Raw genomic sequence first — 20,940 nt, forward strand, 5'->3', positions numbered from 1 at the left:
TTTTGTTTTACCTTTGAAATGGTATAATTGTGTGTTTAATATCTCATGAATAATTCACTGCCTATAATAATCGCAGGTTTTGTGTCACTTCCAACCAAGATTAATCTGTTTTTATAAATTGTGTTTTATAATGCCTTTTCTGGTTGATTGGTATATGGGAAAAATAAGTTGAAAACTTGCATAGACAGGGATTAACCTCTATTGTCTTGGTATGTAAATGAATCTCAACCGTGCCAGTATTCTACGCTGTGATTGGACTAACCATGTAAAGCACCGCCTTAGCTAGTAAATATTATCAGAAACTTAGAGATTTCAAGTTAGAAGAAGGAGAGATTCAGAAGAAGAGAAAGAAAGAAGGAACAAACAGATCTGTAAGAAGAAACAAATCCATGGATTGACATTAGAACGTTCAACTTAGTGTTTTGTCTTTGTCCTCGTTATTGGTTTATGTTTTGTATTTTTGCTCAAAGCAACCTGGAACCGTTGCAACGCAACTAAGATATAAACTTTTTGTAGACAGTGCGAGATATATCAAAACTAAAAGGCTCTGGGTGTGATTTCCAAACTTCTGGAAACACATGCATCACACCAGCAAATTGCCACTGTGTGCCAGTGGAGGACTGAAGACCAGAGGTTCGACTTGGATGCTGAACAAGACAGTTCCTGGTTGGGCTGTTTCCTGGCTGAGTACCGCATTGGACCTCAGGGAGCTGCCACCTTGTCGTCTTGCCGTATGCCGCTAACAGGCCCCACCATCTGCGCCAAGTAAGACCGAACCGAACCTCCAACTGGGTTTAACTGGTGTCTTTTTAAACCCTAGTTTAAGTTCCCTTTTATTCCAAAAGTTCCCTTCAGTTTATTCCTTTTGTAAATGCCAGCTAACTTCGTTTTTGGCAAATAATGTTGTTCTGACACTTTGCATTTTATTTTTGGTGCTTTTAATTTGAAGAGCATAGTTCTTCTTCTATTATCTCCTGTTTTTGTTATCACTTCTGGTTTTCCGCTAACGCAAAATGTTCGTTTCTCATTAAACTACACCTTTCGTTGCTCCAGAATCGGTAAATATACAAACCAACTATTCATTTGTCATATTCTGTGTTTAAAGCTTGTGAGAAGTTACTCAATTGTGGTTCATTTCTGGGTTTGTATCATTTGTATGTCACATGTAAGGGCTGCTACTGAGAGATATGTGTGTGGAAGACAGAAGCCTAGTGTGTAAGGCTCAAATTTAGCACCCTTGGAAGCAGAGGGAGCTATGAAAATGATGTTAGTTTGCTTAATATCAGTTGTAAAAGAATGATTCTTTTATTTCAAACAGAAGAAAATTATTATTTCATTTAATAAGAGCAGCAATTCATAGTTGTTTAAAACTTTAATTGTATTCAAGATTTTCATTATTTAAGTTCATTGAATGATTTGCTTTAAGTAAAATGTAAAATGTAAACATGATTCATGTGCATTGTTTGTAAGAAATGTGGCAATATAGCATTTGTATTTGTCCATTTTTGTAGTTTTCAACTGAAGGCCGGCAGAGTCTCTAAAGCGATATTGATAATTTTCATAATTTCTGACATTTATCACTGTTTGCTGGTAATTGATTTTGGTGGTTAATAAATTGCTTGCATTATTGTAATTCGGCATTGTTTCTGTGGTTATTATGAATGGAATCAAAGTCCCTTCAGATGATCAAATTTACTACTTCAGATATGTGAGATAGATTCAATTAAAATCAATATTTTCTTTATTAAAATACCCACTCACAGTTTTCTCTTCTGGGCTATGAAAGTTAAATCAGATTTCTACAGATGAGTGGTGCCCCCCTACGAAACAAAATTTAAAAGAATAAAATTATCCCTTAATGAATAGTAAAATTTATTTCTAACATTAAGATTTCGCTTTAAGATCAAGGCATTATGCTACACACCTGCCATTTGGATTATTGTAACTTTCTATTTTGTGATTGATCAGTCGCTGCTCCATCGTTTACAAATTGTTCAGAACTCAGCCGCTCGTCTTCTGACAGGGAGAAAACGACGTGAGCATACTCTGGTGGCTTCACTTCACTGGGTTCCTGTACAGTACAGGATCCAGTTTAAGATTTTATTGCTTGTTTTTAAAGTCTTAATATCACAGCACCACCTTACTTATCAGAGCTTTTAATCATTCACAGTCCTGTCAGAGCACTGAGATCAACAAACCAGCTGCTCGTAACAGTTCCTAGAACCAGGTGAAAAGGCAGAGGTGAGAAAGCTGTTTCTGTCACTGCTCCCAAACTCTGGAACAGTCTTCCTTTTAATATTAGATCAGTACGGAGCATTGAGCATTTAAAATCATTATTAAAAATATATCTTTTCTCACTGGCTTTTCCTCCAGCTTCAGCATTTTAATTGAGTGTTTTTGAAGTTATGCTTCTCTGTGTTTTATGTTATTTTAATGCAATTTTATATTATTTATTCTTGTATTTTGTTTTATGAGACATATGGGTTTATTTTATTTTATCTTAATGATGGCTTAGACATTTTATCTGCTTTGCTTTGTACAGCACTTTTTAAGATTATTTTTTTTTTCTTTTTTTTTCTTTTTTTTAATAATAAAAAAACATCAGACTGCATTAAAGAATGATTTATTGACGTTTCATGATGGTTAAACACAGAACATGCTGAATGCATTATGAATAAAGAACATACAAGTCCAACTTGCACTTTGCACTGTCATTGATATATTTTACTGTATCATAACTGCCATTTGTAAGAATGGGTTGTGTCTCCAGATTTTTGAACTCCCACTTTTTAGGTATGAAGTGAGTGTTGAGAAAATAAAAGCACTCAATAAAATAAGGCATATATTTTAACCAGAAAATATATCAACAAGAGTTGGTCTTGCAATTTGTACTATTTCATTTCATTTAGTCTTTCAAAAATTTAAGTGGTGCATAATCCTCCTGATCATCATCTCCAAGGATAGACTTAAGGAAAGGCACCACTCTGAAAAGATTGATGTGGAAATCTCTGGAATCTTCAGTGGACTCCACCAGGCCGCCTGAGGTGCAAAGTGATTGGGTTCCCCAACTGACCACTCCAACCTGTGAAAATATAGTAACTTTACAAAGTCAGCAAGACTGCACATAGTTATATTACCAAAACTATTATTTTCAGTGAATATTCAACACCAAGTTTTCGTAATTTGTGAACGTTACTGTATAATTATTTACCTGTATTGTGCGGTACTCATAGGTCTTAAACACAGCACCTCCAGAGTCGCCTATCCAAACAAATTCACACAAAGTTACTACAGTTAACTGCTGCTGCTCATGTGCTAGTTCTTGAAATCTAAATTTGACAAAAAAGAACAAACCTGTACACGCTATATGATCTCTGTGCTCAGTCAGACCACCAGTACACAGGAAGTTTTTAGTTACAGGAATTGTTGGATCTGTCACCTTTATGCCTTTTGCCTTCAGCGCTTTGTTGATGCATGCATTTCTCTGTATTGGGTCATTAGATGTAGAAGAGAAATAAAAAATGGTTTTAAAAAATGAGGAAAGCAGGCAGGCACTGAACCCCACAACAGTAAAATAAAACTCACATTATCACGAAGCTTAGCAAAGACATCTTTTTCTTGTACCAGAGGTTCTGTCTTAGTTAGGAAACTGAGCCGTTCACGTTGTTTATTCAACAAAACTTGCTCTGTAAATGAAGAACACAAAACAACATTGTTCCAAACCTTTAGGAGACATAAAGATCTCTAAATTGTTTATCCTTCAGTTTTATCTAATTTTCGATCAGTTTCAAACTTGCCTTTTCCCTCCAAAGTTGTTAGAGAAAGTTGTTGCAGTTACAGTTGCAGTCTTTTTCAGAAAATAATTCTATTTTGGGGAATTTCCAGTCTGGTTTTAGGTCACGACACAGCACTGAGTCTGTTAAAGGTGTACAGTGAAATTGCTCTCTCTATTGATGCTAAGTGCCCTGTTGTTTTGGTACAATTGGACCTCACTGTAGCGTTTGACACAGTTGACCGTACAGTCCTGTTGTCTCGCCTCAAACAACTTGTTGGTATTTGTGGTACTGCACAACAGTGATTTGACCCTTACTGACAAATAGAAGCTTTTTTATAATGGATGACGACTTGTCCTCCTCTTTGGCATCTTTGTTGTGTGGCATACCACAAGGTTCTATACTCGGCCCTCTTTTATTCTCACTTTACATATTGCCACTAGGCTCAATTATTGCCAGACACAACTTAGCACTTCACTGCTATGACATTCAGCTTTATCTCCCAGTGTCACCAGGATGTGGTGATTCAGTAAGATCATTGACTGCCTGTATTGCTGACATTAACCAGTGGTTACACAACAATTTTGTCCAAAACGACTTACATTTGAGAGTAAAAACAATGAGAGCAAGCATTTAAACAAGATGGGACATCATAATTAAGTGGTAGTCAGACTGCTGTGAGTCCAGTTGGTCCCAGGTGCTGTCATGCAGAGCTAGAGGCAGTGCATATAATTTTTGTGTGTGTGTGTGTGTGTGTGTGTGTGTGTCTGTGTGTGTGTGTGTGTTTTAGTAACAGAGCATAACTGTCAAGAGGGAGTATAACTCTGGATTAAGGAGTGGAGGTAGACCAGAGTCATTTGGGTTATTGTTTTGTAAGCCATAAGCAGAGCTTTGAATTTGACGCATGCTGCAACTGGAAGCCAGTGGAGAGCGATTAGCAACGGCATGACATGAGCTCTTTTGGGCTGGTTGAAGACCAGCTGCTGCGTTCTGGATCATCTGCAGAGGTTTTACTGAGCATGCAGGCAGGCCAGCCAGTAAGGAGTTGCAGTAGTCAATGCATGAAATGAACAGAACCTGGACCAGGAGCTGTGCCGTGTAGGTAGGGTCTGAACCTCCTGATGTTGTAGATAGCAAATCGGCAAGATCGAGCAACCGGAACAACGTGGTCTTTAAAGGTCAGCTGATGTCTACCATGACACAAAGATTCCAGGTAGAGGACGTAGGCACAAGCGTGATAGAGTCAAGCTGCACGCTTATCTGTGGTGGTAAGGAAGGGTTGGCTGGAAAGACAATAACCTTGGTTTTGGGCAGATTTAGCTGAAGGTGGCGATTCTTCATCCATGCGGAGATATCAGCAAGGCATGCTGATATTCACATTGAGACGGTTGTGTCGTCAGGTGGGAAAGAAAGGAAAAGCTGAGTGTCAACTGCAAAGAAGTGGTAGGAGAAACCATGAGAGTTAATGACTGCACCGAGTGAGGAGGTGTATAGTGAAAAGAGAAGAGGGCCAAATACCGAGCCCTGAGGCACCCCTGTTGTCAGCCCATGTGATCTGGACATTCTCCCTTGCCAAGATACTTTGAAGGATCTTTTAAAGCTCTTAATGGCCTCATGGTTCATCTTATTTTTCTGACATGCTGTCTCTTCAGAACCCAAACAGAATTCTCATGTCTTCTAGCCAACTTTTGCTGGAGGTCCCGAAAGTCAAGTATAAACGCTGGGGTGAGCGGGCTTTCTCTATGGCTGTTATGAAGGACCTCACTGAGACAGAGTAGAGTTAACAGGTCTATTACTGACAGATGTTCTTTTGGGTGAGGAGCTTACTAAGCACAGGGTTCAGGAATCCAAACACCAGAGTCCTGAGATAAGCCAGGTGGGTCGGGACAGGGGAGGGGAAGAGGAATTGTCCAGCATTGCATGAACAAGGTCTGATGAGGAACATATTTATTCAGACTAGTTTTTGATACTTAGAATTACTGTGACATGTTATTTAATTTTATTGTATTTTAATGATGTACTTCTCGTTTCATAATTTGATTGTGTTTGCACTGGTTTTATTGGAAAGCACTTTGGTCACCTTTGAGTGTTGTGAAGTGCTATATAAATAAATATTGATTGATTGATCAGTGTTTGTCAACAAGTTAAGTGTAAGAAGTAATCATGAGAAATAATGAATTGTGAACTTTCTTCTGGTTTGTTAGGAAAACCTATCCCAAACTTGGAAAAAGAAGAACCCAAATTTTATTTTTGTTCATTATGAAAAATCTGTAAATCACTTTGGGATGCTCTTATGCATTTGATAAAAGGCTGTATAAATAAAGCTTATTTTATGGGAATGGAGAGCTCCACACGCTGGGTTCAAAATTCAGTGAATTACAAATACCAGTTCTTTCAGAAGCAGCTAAAGCAAGGATCTTAAATCAGGTCCTTGAGGGCCAATGTCCTGCAGGTTTTAGATAGTTCCCCTACAAGCTGTTGAATCCATTTAATGTGAATCAGGTGTGTTGGAGCAGAGAAGCATCTAAAGCCTCCAAAACAGCAGCCCTCAAAGCCCAGAGTTTGAGATACCTGTGCTTAATAATAATTGTACATAATTTCACAATGTTTTGCATAAAAATGGTTCTTTATTTGTATTTATGAAGACAGTGATGTTAAAGCATGTATGAGTTACCACACCTTGTTGTGCACATGTTGATACACCGACCAGTTGTAGAGCATCACTGGTTTCCTGGGTGCAAGGTATGCAAATAGGTCTGAAAGAACATTTTATTTCAAACTGAGTATTGAAGCTTTTTTAAGTATTTCTTTGTTTGTTTGTTTTTTTTTTTCATTTATTTGTTTATGTTTTATTGATAATCCTCAAAGCAGAAGTAAAATTGTAAAATGAAATACAATTGCAAATAACAGTTTTTTTGGACACAAGTTCTTACCTTGCAACAGCGGAGATGTCAACATCATCCTGCAGTTGGATGAGCGCCACATCATAGTCATAAAACTCATCAACACCTTGGTCCTTTTTTGCTTTAACGTTGTAGTCCGGGTGTAACTTAAAGGTTTTAATTTTTTTTACTGTAAAAACATAAAATAAAAGATTCAGTCTGGTATTTCTGAGCCCATTGCTGTCATCAGGAGTAAAGGATAATACTGTCTAAATTTCTTTACAATAATGTTATTAACATTAACAAATAGAAAATAAATAAGGTAATTATTTCACTTTAAAGCCTCAAAAATAACCATTACTGAAGTAAAAAAAGGACACTGCAACACTGTTTTTAAATAATAAAATAAGAGATTATGTTCAATATGTTCATACAGTAAGAATAAGAATCAGGTGTAAATACAAACTTTAAAGCAAACATTATTTATTACCTATGTTGCCTGGTCTATCTTCAATTTCAACCGTGACCTGGTCTGGTGTGTCACCAAATTGGAAGCAGTGAGCGGCAGTCAAGACAAACTTAGATGATACCAGAGAGCCGAGGCATTTCTTTGGGTCTTGTCCCTTAAATTTAAAAAGATAAATTAAATTATTTGTTAGTAGTATTTAAAGCTATACTATTTAACATACTGCAGCTGTGTGTTTGAATTATGGGGAAGCTAAGGGAAGCTTGGCTTCCCTGAATAGCCGAGGAGCTCCTCCAATGACATTCAGCTGATACTTTTTAGCAGAGCCCTAAAAATAGTCCACTTTCAAGTCACATTTATTTTTTCAATAAGATTCCTGATGCTTCTAAATAATAGTAGTAATTTGTCATCTTTGTATGTTTATTCATATCCTTCCATCCATCCATTATCTATACTGCTTCGTCCAATTAAGGGTTGCTGGGAAGCTGGAACCTCACCCAGCGTTTAGCAGGTGAGAGGCCAGGTTCACATGCAGGGCATGTTTAACCATATATATATATTTAATTAATTAATTAAATCTTCCAAATGATGCAGGTGATCCGTTCGGTTTCCTTCAGCACCATGGACAGCACCATTGTTTCTTTGTCATGTACTGTGAGCATCCAAACAGCACTTATTTACCTGGACAATGACAAAAACCACCCATGGATATCGTTTCCTCTTGCTAAGTTTGTCGGCTGTGGTGTCATAACCTTTGTGAAGACCACACAGACCAACTACGTCCTGTTCATCTGCAAAGTTATTAGAGACCATAAATTGATGTTGTACATGTTCACAGATGCATAACGCATATACAGATGGTGTAGTTACAGTTGTACTACTATACTAAAAGAATGGCAAACTTATTATTATTATTGTTGTTGTTGTTGTTGTTGTCATTATTTTTAATAAAATATCTAAATGTATTTAAATATAATTTAAAAGACAATTTCCAATACTTAATACGAAAAAACTAAAGATCCGGTGACAATACAGAAATCTCTCATATTCAATTAAGTAACACAGATGTAAGCTGGATTTTTACTCGTCCAGCGTCTTTGCATGGTAGAGTCAGCGCAACTGATGCCCAATAAATGTCCTGTGTAGGGTCACAGCACCGTGTTGCAGTTTCTCTTCCTGACCCTTGACCATCCCATCACAGTCAAGTAATTCCCAAAGGCTTGGCAATTTGTAAGCACAAGGCAAATAGCTTTTAATAAACAGGTTAAAAAGCAGGCAAGTTTTTTACTGCTAATCTATTAAAACACTTGGGAGAAATTGCCATTATATTAGCTTAGCACAAAAATTGTTTTGCTGGCAAAAATGTATTAATGTAGCTAGTAACAAAGTAACGCACCATAGGGTAGTGGTAACCGAGTTACTTTATTTAAAGAGGAATTCATTTTAGCATTAGTTAGTGACAAAAGTAACTGCATAACATTAACGTGTTACTACCCAACACTGGTCAGTGGCGAATCAGATTAACTCTTTTACTGTTCTTGATGCCTGTTCCATATAGATGCTAATGGCTGCGACAGTAGAGCACATGGAATCAGCGTTTAGATGATGGAAGGTAACGAGTGAAGCTGGGAAAATGTGGATGCAGAAAAAGTTGAGGCTAAACAGAACAGCACAAATCAGCTGTTTGTAACTATATTGGTTACAAGAAGGAAGACACACTACAAACACAGGTGCTCGGCAAGACATGCCAAATATGTGTGGCAACTACCAGGAGACACATTTAATCTCCGCTGCCACCTACAGAACACCCACAATGAGCTATAGACCAATCCAGCAGACATTTGTGTCTTGCTCCATCTTGCGGAGCCGCCTTTACTGCAAGTCCTAATTAACTTGTATCTGCAGACATGAACAGTGACATGTTTGAACTGTTAACGTTAGACTGTGGTCGGCAGTTACTCATATAGGTATCTTAACTGGCACTCTCAGTTATTCTGTATTTCTTATTAGTTAGCCATCTGTGAATTAAACTATGCATTTGCCATGCATGTGCCAGAAACTGCATTTATTAACAGACAGTCCGCACTGGAATATTAAACACAAATCTCTGTATAATTGATTAAAAGCTGGCAAAGAAATTACTTCAGACTTTTGCAAAGTCTGTGAATTTTCTATTATATTTCTAGTCTTCAGGCTGAAAAAAAAACCCTGCACATGACCTGTTTGTGTTGCTGACCAAATGATTTTTATTATGAACAATAGAATAATTACTAAAATCTAGTGTTAGCTAAAACAACTCTACTAGTGTTCATACAGCACAAGCTAAAGTTTAATAGACGTCTGTAAAATAGTTTTGCAAGTGGAGAAAACATCAAAGCAACATCAAATTTTATTTATTGCAGATCATATTGTCACCGCAACTTTTATCAGTGTTATTCCATTTTACACATTTTTTCTATTTTGATGCAGCCCTAGTTTGGGGTTCATCATCATCAGACCACTGACATCCTCTTAAAAGCTTCATTTGGGGGTGTGAATGCATGTTGTGTGTGTGTATGAGTGAATGTAAAACAGGTTATGATCAAGTTGTGTGTTTTTAAAATTATTAGTTGTGTGTTTTTATGTAGAACACTTTGTGCTGCTGAAAGTGCCAAATAAATAAAATCTGATTTAATTTGATATATAAAATTTAAATATGTTCAAGTCTCTCCTTTTTGTTGCATTAGTGCTCAATGATGAAGGTTAGAGTGGATAGAGTAGATGTCACACAAATATACACACATTTTCATTTTCAAAGATAACTCACCAATTATGTCATCAAATGTTTCATTTAAATTTGTATCATGTTTCAGCCTGAAGTAATGCTTCCCTCCGGTTCCTAATGCAAGGGGCTGTAGGTCAGCATCAGAGACCTCAACCCCAATGGCAAAAACGTATATGTCTGAAACAAAGTGACATGTAAGATGATTACTGGTTAGAGTTTCTTTGACAGGTCAAAATACATTTTACACTGATGGCATGTGAAACTACAATTATAATTGAAAGTTACCAAGATATTCCTCTTTGGTTTTTTCATCATGGTTTGAGTAAACCATGTCTTTTATTCTGGCCACGGTGGGTTCAGGAGAACCACCCATGTTATAAGCACCTGCAGAGACAGACAGCTGCATGTTAAATAAATGAAAAAAGATTAAAAAGTAGGTTTAATTCAAAAATAGTTTTTGATTTTGAGGCTTTTAGCTTTTAAACTGTTTTAAAATTGGATCATACTTATTAGATCAAAGTTATTGATACAGGAATAAAACATATTTTAAAGATAATAGGTCTCATATTATAGAGAATGGACTCATTAATTTGATCAATCTAATTTTATATGGAAATTAGCATTTAATTAATAATTAATTAACAATTAAGTATCATTGCTAAAACAATTTCTTCAAATGTAGGAGGAGGAGGAAATTACCATCTGTAAAAAGGATGATGACGTGACGATGTTCCTTAAACTTTTCTTTAGTACGTGTCTGTATGAAAGACATGCGTTCCTCAAATCTCCTGAAGAGAGCATACAAATTTGTTCCAGTGTTTCTGTCTTTCATTCACAAACAAACAAACACACACACTGTTAAACTTAATATTTAAAACCCCAGTTCTGCATTTGAAACATTAACAGTATGTCAGTGTGCTTCACTCACCACCTATTTCAAAACTTTCCACCTTTTCTACGAGCGAGGACAGTGATGGTTTTTCACCAAAGAAATCAAGAATGTTGACAACTTCATATATTTCAGAGGAGAAGAAGACAATTTCATAGTTTGGTGACACAGTGAAGGATGAAATCTGTGGATTCATAAATAAGATGAGGTGGAATGATATTATCTTTTAACACATCTTTGCTAACAACGCCATCCTACATTAAAAACTGCCTATCCTTATTTTGTTAAATAATCCATTTGTTGTGTTTATAAAACACACACAAAAGATGATAATTTGTAATTCATGATGAAAATAATTTGTAATGGCCTTAAATGCTGACAGTCAAATTTCATGAAGTTTAGATTTATGTTTATAGTTGTCTAAAATTACCTAAAACTTTTCATTATGCATTACTTGGACAATTTAGATGCCAAGCATTTCTTCCATATGCGGTATATTTGGGGAGAAAAATAAGAGTAAATATCCAGGTTCTATACCACTTATTCCAGTTCAGGGGAAGCTGAAGCCTATCCCAGTATTGTCTGTGTGCAGCAACACTATGAAGTTTTACCCCATGTGAATCCTTACACCCCAAAACTGAGACCACAGTAGGCGGTCCTACATTCCTTTAGAAAATACAATATGAAACAATATATATACCTGTAACTCTCAATTTTCCGAAAGTGAAAAATGTTTTACTCAAGAATTTGCTTGTTTTTGGCACCATTGTTATTCCTTTGGTTCTGACCAGTTTATAAAAGGCCTTCTTAAGTAAACCATCCCCATATCAGGATACTTCTACCACCGTACTTCACAGTGGCAATAGCTTTGGAGCTCTACAGGTCCTCAATTTTTACTTCATGCATCTTAGAAATGTCTGTGTTTAATGCCCCTTTTCTCTGGTCTAGGAAACTTTGGTTGATATTGGATTTTATGAAATTCCAGGAGATATTATATTGAAGCATGGAGCTGTCACCCAAATAAAAATAAATTGGGACCTTATCATGTTATAACATGATAGTTTTACTGTAAACCATGAAACTTATAAATTAATTTTTTTTTTTATTTTGATTTCACTTCACAGATTTGGACTATTTTGTGTAGGTCTGCAATGTAAAATATTAACCACAACAATTTAAATTAAATGTTGTAAAGCAAGAAAAAAATAGCATTGCAGGCTTCATCTTCTTCATAGATCACATACAAACACTACAGCCTACTTTGGATGGTTTTAGAGAGGAGACATTCTTTTGGTTTATGGTTTAAAAACTGTATTTCACCCACAAAAAGAGATAAAACAATCATAGCATATCTCAGGTATTTAATAAACATGTGCATGCGCTTGCTTTAAACACCCACCAAAGCTTCTAAATTATTTCTACTGTTCTTGTGTCTCACCTTTTTCATAAGTGTTACGATGGCTTCTCTGGCTTTTTTGAAGTAGGTTTGGTCGATGCTCTCAGAAATATCCACACCAATGTAGATGTTAAGTGTACCATTTTTTGACATCCTGATTATTCTGCCTTCTTGTGTGTCATCTAAGTAACAACAAATACTGTTAGTTTACTATTTAGATAAAATATCACATTCATAGTTTTCTTTTCTGTGCATTTCATTGCCATCCTTGTTATATTGTTATAAACAAAACAAAGGCATGAAACAGGGCTGATTTTCACTAATTTGATTTACAAACTTAACATGTTATATCAACCTTCATATGCTTAATTTGTTGATAAAACGTGATTCAGCAGTCACAGTTGTGATATAACTATACTCATAAATGATGTTAATAATCAGATTAGGTTCAGGAACTTACTGGCAGGTTGCAAAGTGGTGAGGGTGTCCTTGATTGCACTGCCAAACTCCTCAGAAATCTCAAGGGCAGTGTCAAAAGTGTATTTGTCTGCAAGATGTAAAAGTCACAGAAAAGCAGTTTTCACTAACTGGAATTTTTTTCCCTTGTAATTATTATTATTATTATTATTATTATTATTATTTTTAATGTCTAAAAATACAAAAACAAAAGTATGCACCCATCACTCCAAGAAGTGCAGGGCGACACTCTCAGGAGTTTAAAATGGGATTTTAAATGGAAACTGATGAAGGATCATGTGTTTTTCTCTGTAAACGTGCAAGCAGACCACTTTTGATTTGAGCTGGTGATGTATACACTATTTATTTACGATTATTTCTGTGGTATATGCTGTTTCTGCGCATGCTTGAACCACGTGGTAGTTACATGACGTTGTGGGTTTTGGGGAATTGCGGCAGCAAAGCAGAACAGGACTGTGGCAGATAAAACATTTTTGTTAGAGTTAAGGAATTTTGAGCATTTTGACGGTCAAAAGGTTTAAAACAGAAGAAAAAGGAAAACTAGTACAAACTAGTACACATTGTGCATGCCAAATGTGCTGTGATTATATTAAATCTGCCCATCATGTATTTACAACTGACCAGATCACTTTATCTCGCATGCATGTAAACATGTCAGCTGGCATCTCTGAACAGATTGAGTTCAATTGGATTGATGAAATATTTGTCCATGTATGTTTTATATAATATAATAATAATAATAATAATAATAATAATAATAATAATAAAATAGAGTTCATTACAGCTTGTAAGTGGGTTGGTTTGGCTAAAGACTGAATAATATAAAACATTAACAAAAACAGTGGGAAAGATTCACTGACTATTGCCATCAGGAGACACTTTGAAATCTGCTTAAAACAAACAATATATATATATATATATATATATATATATATATATATATATATATATATATATATATATATATATATATATATATATATATATATATATATATATGTGTGTGTGTGTGTAGATAGATAGATTGAGAGAAAGAGAGAGAGGGAGAAAGAGAGAGAATAAAAGAGGAAAAGAGAGAGAGAAAGAGAGAGAGAGAGAGAGAGAGAAAGAAAGAGAAAAAAAGAGAGAGGGAGAGAGAGAGAGAGAGAGAGAGAGAGAGAGAGAGAGAGAGAGAGAAAGAGAGCGAGAGATAAAGAGAGAGAGAGAAAGAGAAAGAGAGAAAGAGAGAGATTCCTTATGACACAGATATGAGGTCAGCATGGCTCAGTGGTAGCCCAAAAGATGACTTCCAGCCTGGACAGCTCATGTCAAGGTGTCCCTGAGCAAGACACCCAGCCCCTAATTGTTCCTGATGGGTCGTGGTTGAACGCCTTGCATGGCAGTTTCTGCCATCAGTGTGTGAATGTGTGTTAATGGGTGAATGTGACGTATATGTAAAGTGCTATATAAGTACTGGCCATTTACCATATGAATCTTGTTGAACAATATTAGGGGACTGTCCTAATTTGATTAAATGACAGTATATAAACATCATGTGTGTCTCTTACAGTAACATGCCGGCTCTTTCCCGGTCCACTGGCCATTCTCCTGACACACTCTTTCATTTTGTCCCACCAAAATCAAGTCCCCACTGCAGGTATATTTCACTTTGTCATCGATTTCAAATATGTTTCCTGCTCTTGAGGCACCAGGTGGGATGCCAGGATCAGCACAGGTATTACCAGCTGAGGTAAAAGACAAAAAAACAAAAGCTAAGCCAACAAAGAACCACAAATGTCTTCAATTCTTACACAATCTTGTAAGAAAAGTCAGGAAAGAGTAATTAACAATATTGTGATATTCTCTACAGAAGTCAAGAGCAACCATGTCTGAAAATATTTTGTTTTGGTTCCTATTATCTTGTAACTGTAGGTTAATCATTCTACCATATTGAGATTGTAAGGCTGCGTTTCATTTGACAACAAGTTAATTTATCTTGAGAAATTGGCCTTTTGTTTTCTTGAGATTGCCGCCTGCTCTAACTGGTCATCACAAGATAAAAAGCTAGGTCTTCTTGGGTTTACTGATAATGGCTTTCTAGAACTTTAACAGAGAAATAACTTTTTATCATAGTTTATTTTAAAATAATTCAGCTGTTAATTGGAGATTACATAAGTTATTATTGTTATTTAAGAATCCTGACATACATTTCACTTATCTTGATCATGGTGTTAAAACACTTTTTGTCAATCATGGCCACTCATGGCTTCTGTAATCCTCTGCTAATATAAAGCATGATAACAAACTTTTACTCAACTAATCAACTTAAATATTAAAATGAAAATACAAACCACAGAAACTACTGGTTTATATAATTAATACACAGCATTAAAGTACACACATATTAAACATAAACATAACTAAAATAAATAAATAAAGCTTATTATGTTGGTCAGGACTTACAGTCACGGCTGCAGATGGGAGTGGAACCGCTCCACTTTCCATTTGGTAAACAAGTACGAGTGGATGAGCCTCTCAGCGTGTATCCAGAGTAGCACGTATACGTAGTTGTGTTGGTGACATAGTACTTCTCTTCAAAGGGGTTGACATTTCCATTCTGCATCACAGTGGGGTCTGGGCATTCAACAACTGTATAATAATAAAAATATTTAAAAAACCTGTGTTATGATGCAGAGCAGGGATCCTGGGTCAATCTTCAAAGTATCACAGGGAGATATTATGTTACTCACGCTTGCATCTCTGATATCTTTTGGGAAGAGGATCCCAGCCTTTAGAATAGCAGACGTGGCTAAATTTAGGGTATGGATAGTAGCCTTCAGGGCAGTTGAAGACCAGCATACTGCCCGTTTTCAGTCCCTTGCTCAACATGAAACCACCCCCCTGGTTCCGTACATTATCCAGACTGCAGTCACACTCAACCTTAACACCTGGAAGAAAATGATTGTTTTGATTTTAAAAGCTCTCCCAAAAACAAAATGAGTCATATTCACATGATTCTGTGCTAAATTTAAGGTGCACCCCTTTAGTACACAGCTTTCAACAGGTCATTCCAGGCAAACTAAACTAATTATCTTGATTCATGTTAGAGTTTTTTAAGAAGATAGGGGAACTAAGGTTTTACAGATCCCATTTTACATGCAGGACATTATCTGGTCCTCACCAGCTCCTTAAATGAATTCAATACAAAATTAGATGAACAACAACAAGACAATTTACTGATATTTTAAAATTTTTATTTATTTTATTTATTTATTTATTTTTATGAAAACTACACCAGAAGGCAGGAACAGTGTGTAAACAAAGCTGTAGAGCCCCCATCAGCTGCATAACATTAGTAATGACAGAAAATTACACAGAAAATGTTTTGGGGGATAAGCTCCAGGTCTGTAAAGTATGAGATGTTTTCTTTTTTTGTTTGTTTGTTTGTTTTTTGTTTGTTTTATTGTTATATTGTTTGTTTTATAAACTTGTGGAATATCTGTCACCTGTAATGCTGAAATTTGTATTTAATATTTCCCATTAAAAATAATGTGCATTTTAAAATGATGGACTCCATATTGATTGGAAATGGTTTTTTAGAACCCTTCCCAGATTGATGGACAGAAATATTTGTTTCTCGAAGGTCCTTGCTGAAAAACAAAACATTATGTTTTATAGATTTCTTTTAAGTAGTTTTTTTTAAGTCTAGGTTGTATTAAACAACTGATTAAACTTATTATTACAGCTAAAGTGGTGACCTGCTGCATTATCATCAAGAATATGGTATTAATGGAAATCCTGATTCTGAGCATCAGAGGAAAAACATACCAGGCCACCGCTTTGGCCCCACCCTTGTTCCCTACTGCTTCTTGGAAAACAGCTTACAAAAAATGAGCTTACAGTAAATAAAGTCTTCTCCATTTTTAGCATTGAACTGTACCTGTGAAAGGACCCGAAATTGAAAGGACCCAAGAAGTGTTACTGTTTGAGAAAATTTTTTGTAACGATTTGAGCTTAAAATACCATTATATATTTTAATTTGACAGTTATATTCATTGTGATCCTTTTGGGTTGTTAGTAAAAAAACACTACATAATGTTTAAGATCGGCACTATAAAAAGAACATATTGGGAACATGAAATTTTCAGAAAAATATGATTTAAAAAAACTTTTCTCAGTGCTCTGAATGCATTAATACACACAAGCAAATGGACATTATTGTCAGTTGAAAATTCAAAATTGCTTATAAAGTGTAAATCTAATGTTGAGTAAGAATACATCACCCATACACAGGAGACATAAAAGCGCAGCAAGCCAACTCCAGCGGACAGAAGCTCCCATGTTGAATTTTGAAGGGAAACTTTGAAAATGAGGTAACATGGGGCAGATCGCTTATTTCAATGGACAGTGATGTACAGAGAGAAGGACAGGACAAAGACCATCCTGTTACTTATTAACTTTATAACCAGTAAACAGAGATCAATATATGAACGTGTCACAAAAGAATTGTTACACACACAGTGACATTTAACTTTAATAGTTGAGAAATTTAAATAATTTATGGAAAATTATGAGATGATAACTGTTTAAAACTGTTTCATCAATGAGAAAACAGCTCAGGTCACGTGTTGCTTTTGCCTGTAGCTGCCCAGATTTTACTCTGTGTTGTACCTGTTGGTCTTAAATAGGCCATAGCCTTGCTGTTTGATCCAAGGTTTGCATTAAAAAAAACACCATTGTGAAATCATTTTAAAGGGCAAACATTTGCATCATCATTTCCCAAAAGCCAGGGGCACATTTGAGGATTGTTTGTTGACAAGTCAGTTTAATGATTGATTTAAATCTAGATTGGACCAGACAGGACACTGAGGCCACAGTCGGATCTTTAGTTGAAGCACTTTCTCTGTTCAAAGTTTAATCTAATATGCTGATAATATACACTACCGTTCAAAAGTTTGGGGTCACTTCCCTATTGAATCCCATGGCAAAGTGACCCCAAACTTTTAAACAGTAGTGTATATATTTGAAACTACCATTCCTCACTGACCAATTATCACCATAAGCCTCTTAATGACATAAATTACTTCCTTTAAAAAAATTTGGCTCTCCATTATTTTGTGAAAATGCTATCTACTATTTTTTTTAAATAAAATAAATAAAATAGTGGTCAATGGAATATGAGACAGAATATCTGGCAGAGACAGATCTAGGCCTATTTGCAACTTTTTTCTGTTAAGAATATAACGGATTTAAAGGAATATGTAGTGTTATTATTAATTTAAAGAATGTATTTAGTATTTATTGGGCTACTACTTTAGTATTATATTTGGTGAATATGTTTACATGATTAAGAAAGGCAAGTTTATTTTTATAGCACGTTTCGTGTACAAGACAACACGAAGTGCTTTACATAAATGATTAACAGATGAGAAATCGGCATTGGGACAAAGTAAAAGATTATATATTTATTTATTTGTTATTTTTTTTATGTTTTGGAGGAAAATAATGACTGTACAAAGTTAGTTCTGTTGTTTTTCTTGTTGTAAATACAATGTTAATGTTGTGTTTATATTTATATCTATTTCTATATCTATTTTCTTTTTGTGTTTCCTTTCTTTTCTTTTTAATTATTCTTACTTTTTGTGGTGAGAGTACAATGAGAGCAAAATTCACCAGTCAAAGTCCTTGTTTGTACGTACAGACGAAATAAATCATTCTGACTCTGGCTCTGGCAACTGAAAGCCACAATGTGACGCACATGCGCACACGCTTCCACGATTGAGGCGTAGAAGAAGAAATCGGGAAATGACGAACTTGGCGGAAGTCATCGCTAGAAAAGTGACGAGGCGCCAAATTTATGCCAAAATTACATCAACAAGTGATAAAATTAGTTTAATCTTTGGTCGGTTATGCACATCTATACGTTGTTTGCCAACCACTAATAAACTGCAGAAGAAGAGGAAGAAGTTTAATCTTTTGTGAACAGCTACATGTGGAAAACGCAGTGTTGCAGTAGTGCTGTGCAGGTAATACGATTATTTGAACATGTGTCAGCAACTGAATGTCGTGCTTATTATCCCTTAACTCAGGGCATTTAACAACACAGTTTCATCATCCGATTGTACAGTTTGTCATATAAAATGGTAGACGTTCAGTGGGTAGTCTTCGCTTGGATTTTACACTGTGTTTACAGATAAGTAGCAATTATACTGGATAATGTTGTGCATGTATGTTTGTGTGTGTTTGATGACCAGCGTTTGACTGTTTCGGTTTATATCGTTAGCATGGCGGTGCCATTCGTGGAAGACTGGGACCTCGTTCAAACGCTGGGCGAAGGAGCCTATGGAGAGTATGAATGCTCATCTTTCGAAATATATAACATTTCACATTTTACATAGCTGATGGTTTCAAGGTTACACACAACAGAAAGCCAGCAAGTCCTTAAAATGGATATTTGCAAATCTGGAAATCATTAAAAAAAAAACAAAAAAACACCTTCTTCTTATTTGCATTTTCATTTTTTAAATGTATATATCAGTCAAATTACTTGAAAGTAATTGCACACCAGATCAGTATCATAGTTATGTGCATAATCTTAAAAGATTGCTCATAGTGAAGTGACCTGAAGGATATTTAAGGATATTAAGTTTTTCATGCATGTAAAAATGATCTAATGATCTAACTGGTCTGTTGTTTTTGTCCTTATGGTACCAGAGTGAGGCTGCTGGTGAACAGACAGACAGAGGAAGCGGTAGCAGTGAAGGTGATCGACACTTCACAGGCTAAAGAATGTGCTGACAATGTCAAGAAAGAGGTCTGCATCCATAAGGTAGATTATCATCTTTAAGTGAAGCTAGGAAAGGGGGGACCAAGTGACTAAATTCTTAAAACATACAGTACAAACTCAAAGCCACATAACTTCATCAACTATTTTCTGAGAGTGACAGAACAATGGTAAAGAATAAAAAGAGCACACATGGAAATCGATAAGGTGCACTGAATCGGTTGTATGATTCAATCCTCCAACCTAAGCATGCATGGGGCATCAAAACCAGGGATACTGGCTAAGAAAAAGATGTAATGTCATATAGTTATACATAGTGAAAATAGTAAATGGAGGGAAGTGCTCAGTGCATCATAGGGCTTCTCCCCAGCAGTCTGAGCCTGTGGCAGCGTAACTAAAGGAAAGGCCAAGAGTCCCCAAGCCACCCTTAACAATAAGGTTTATCAAATTGAAAGTTTTAATCTTAATCTTAAAGATAGAGATGGTGTCAGCTTCCAAAATCCAAACTGGGAGCTGGTTCCATGAGAGAGTGGCCTGTTATTGAAGTCTGTCTCTCTCTAAGTACTATAAGAAAACCTTGAGTCTGAGTGTAGCGAGACCTTTATTCTATTGAAATCTGTCAGAAGGCAAATAGAAAATACTACTTAATTAATCAATTAATTTATGTCTAATTTGTGTCACACTCGTCATTGTAGTAGACATTTGAATGTATGTAGACATTTCTACTATAACTAGATTTTAACAAATATATTTGTGGTAGAAAATCCATCTTTAGCTGTTTTTTGGAGCTAACTTTGTGTCTTTAATTGAACTGCCTGTATTAGTGCACTTTTTTGGGGGGTTGAAATTGAATAGATTTCGGGGTTGTTATTTCATCAGGGGAGCAGTCTTGTTTTATAAGAACCCTGCTCAGTATGGGAACATTTATTCATGTTTGCTAGATGCTCATCCACCCCAACATTGTGAGGTTTTTTGGCCATCGGAAGGAAGGGCCAACTGTTTACCTGTTTCTGGAGTACTGCACTGGAGGAGAGCTTTTTGACCGTATCGGTAAGACAGACCCGCTTTATTTTTTTATTTTAAAAAAAGTTATACAACTGTTTTCTGGTAAGGTTGGTGTTTTTCATCAGAATTGTTGCAATTAAATAAATATTTAATTACTGTTAGAGCTTTTATTCAACTTGACCCAAAGAGACACATGTAGTTCTTTTTTTTATATATATATTTACTTTAAATTTGACTTGCAGTAGACACAGCCTGTAACCTCTTGCCGTCTTGTTGTTTTAGAGCCTGACGTAGGAATGGCAGAGAGGGATGCTCATAGGTGTTTCCAGCAGCTAATAGCAGCTGTGGTGAGTAACTCAAATCTGTGTCAGTTTGCCTTGCTGCACATGTTTCAGCTGGTATTCATTAGTTGCATCTTCACAGGAGTACCTCCACAGCCTTGGCATCACTCATAGAGACATAAAACCAGAGAACATTTTGCTTGATGACAAAGGTAAGAATGTGTTCACATATCTTAAGTTTAAT

General features: G+C 35.9%; 2 protein-coding genes across 3 annotated transcripts in view; one reads left to right on the forward strand and one right to left on the reverse strand.

The window, feature by feature from the left end:
• Window positions 1-20,940, forward strand: part of chek1 (checkpoint kinase 1) — a 33,377-nt gene that overhangs the window by 6,513 nt on the left and 5,924 nt on the right. The window contains exons 1-6 of one of the 2 annotated variants that reach the window (XM_042007723.1): window positions 18,427-18,652; window positions 18,910-18,975; window positions 19,341-19,455; window positions 20,352-20,460; window positions 20,698-20,762; window positions 20,839-20,908. In XM_042007723.1, coding sequence (XP_041863657.1) covers window positions 18,911-18,975; window positions 19,341-19,455; window positions 20,352-20,460; window positions 20,698-20,762; window positions 20,839-20,908 — 424 coding nt within the window. In that variant the 5' untranslated portion in view covers window positions 18,427-18,652; window position 18,910. Of the gene's footprint in view, window positions 1-18,426; window positions 18,653-18,909; window positions 18,976-19,340; window positions 19,456-20,351; window positions 20,461-20,697; window positions 20,763-20,838; window positions 20,909-20,940 lie in introns of those variants that run through there. The other variant, XM_042007724.1, reaches the window with a different exon arrangement.
• Window positions 2,608-16,982, reverse strand: LOC121653932 (complement factor B-like). Its single transcript, XM_042007716.1, has 18 exons — window positions 16,910-16,982; window positions 15,377-15,574; window positions 15,090-15,275; window positions 14,195-14,371; window positions 12,631-12,717; window positions 12,213-12,352; window positions 10,814-10,958; window positions 10,585-10,710; window positions 10,171-10,269; window positions 9,928-10,062; window positions 7,803-7,912; window positions 7,146-7,278; window positions 6,707-6,845; window positions 6,453-6,529; window positions 3,586-3,686; window positions 3,355-3,484; window positions 3,212-3,261; window positions 2,608-3,082 (listed from the first exon to the last, which is right to left on the reverse strand). Exons 1-18 carry the CDS (start codon window positions 16,965-16,967, stop codon window positions 2,906-2,908), a joined length of 2,268 nt encoding a protein of 755 aa, XP_041863650.1. The 5' UTR covers window positions 16,968-16,982; the 3' UTR covers window positions 2,608-2,905.

The sequence above is a fragment of the Melanotaenia boesemani genome, chromosome 15 (assembly GCF_017639745.1).
Source record: "Melanotaenia boesemani isolate fMelBoe1 chromosome 15, fMelBoe1.pri, whole genome shotgun sequence".
NCBI classification, from domain to species: domain Eukaryota; kingdom Metazoa; phylum Chordata; class Actinopteri; order Atheriniformes; family Melanotaeniidae; genus Melanotaenia; species Melanotaenia boesemani.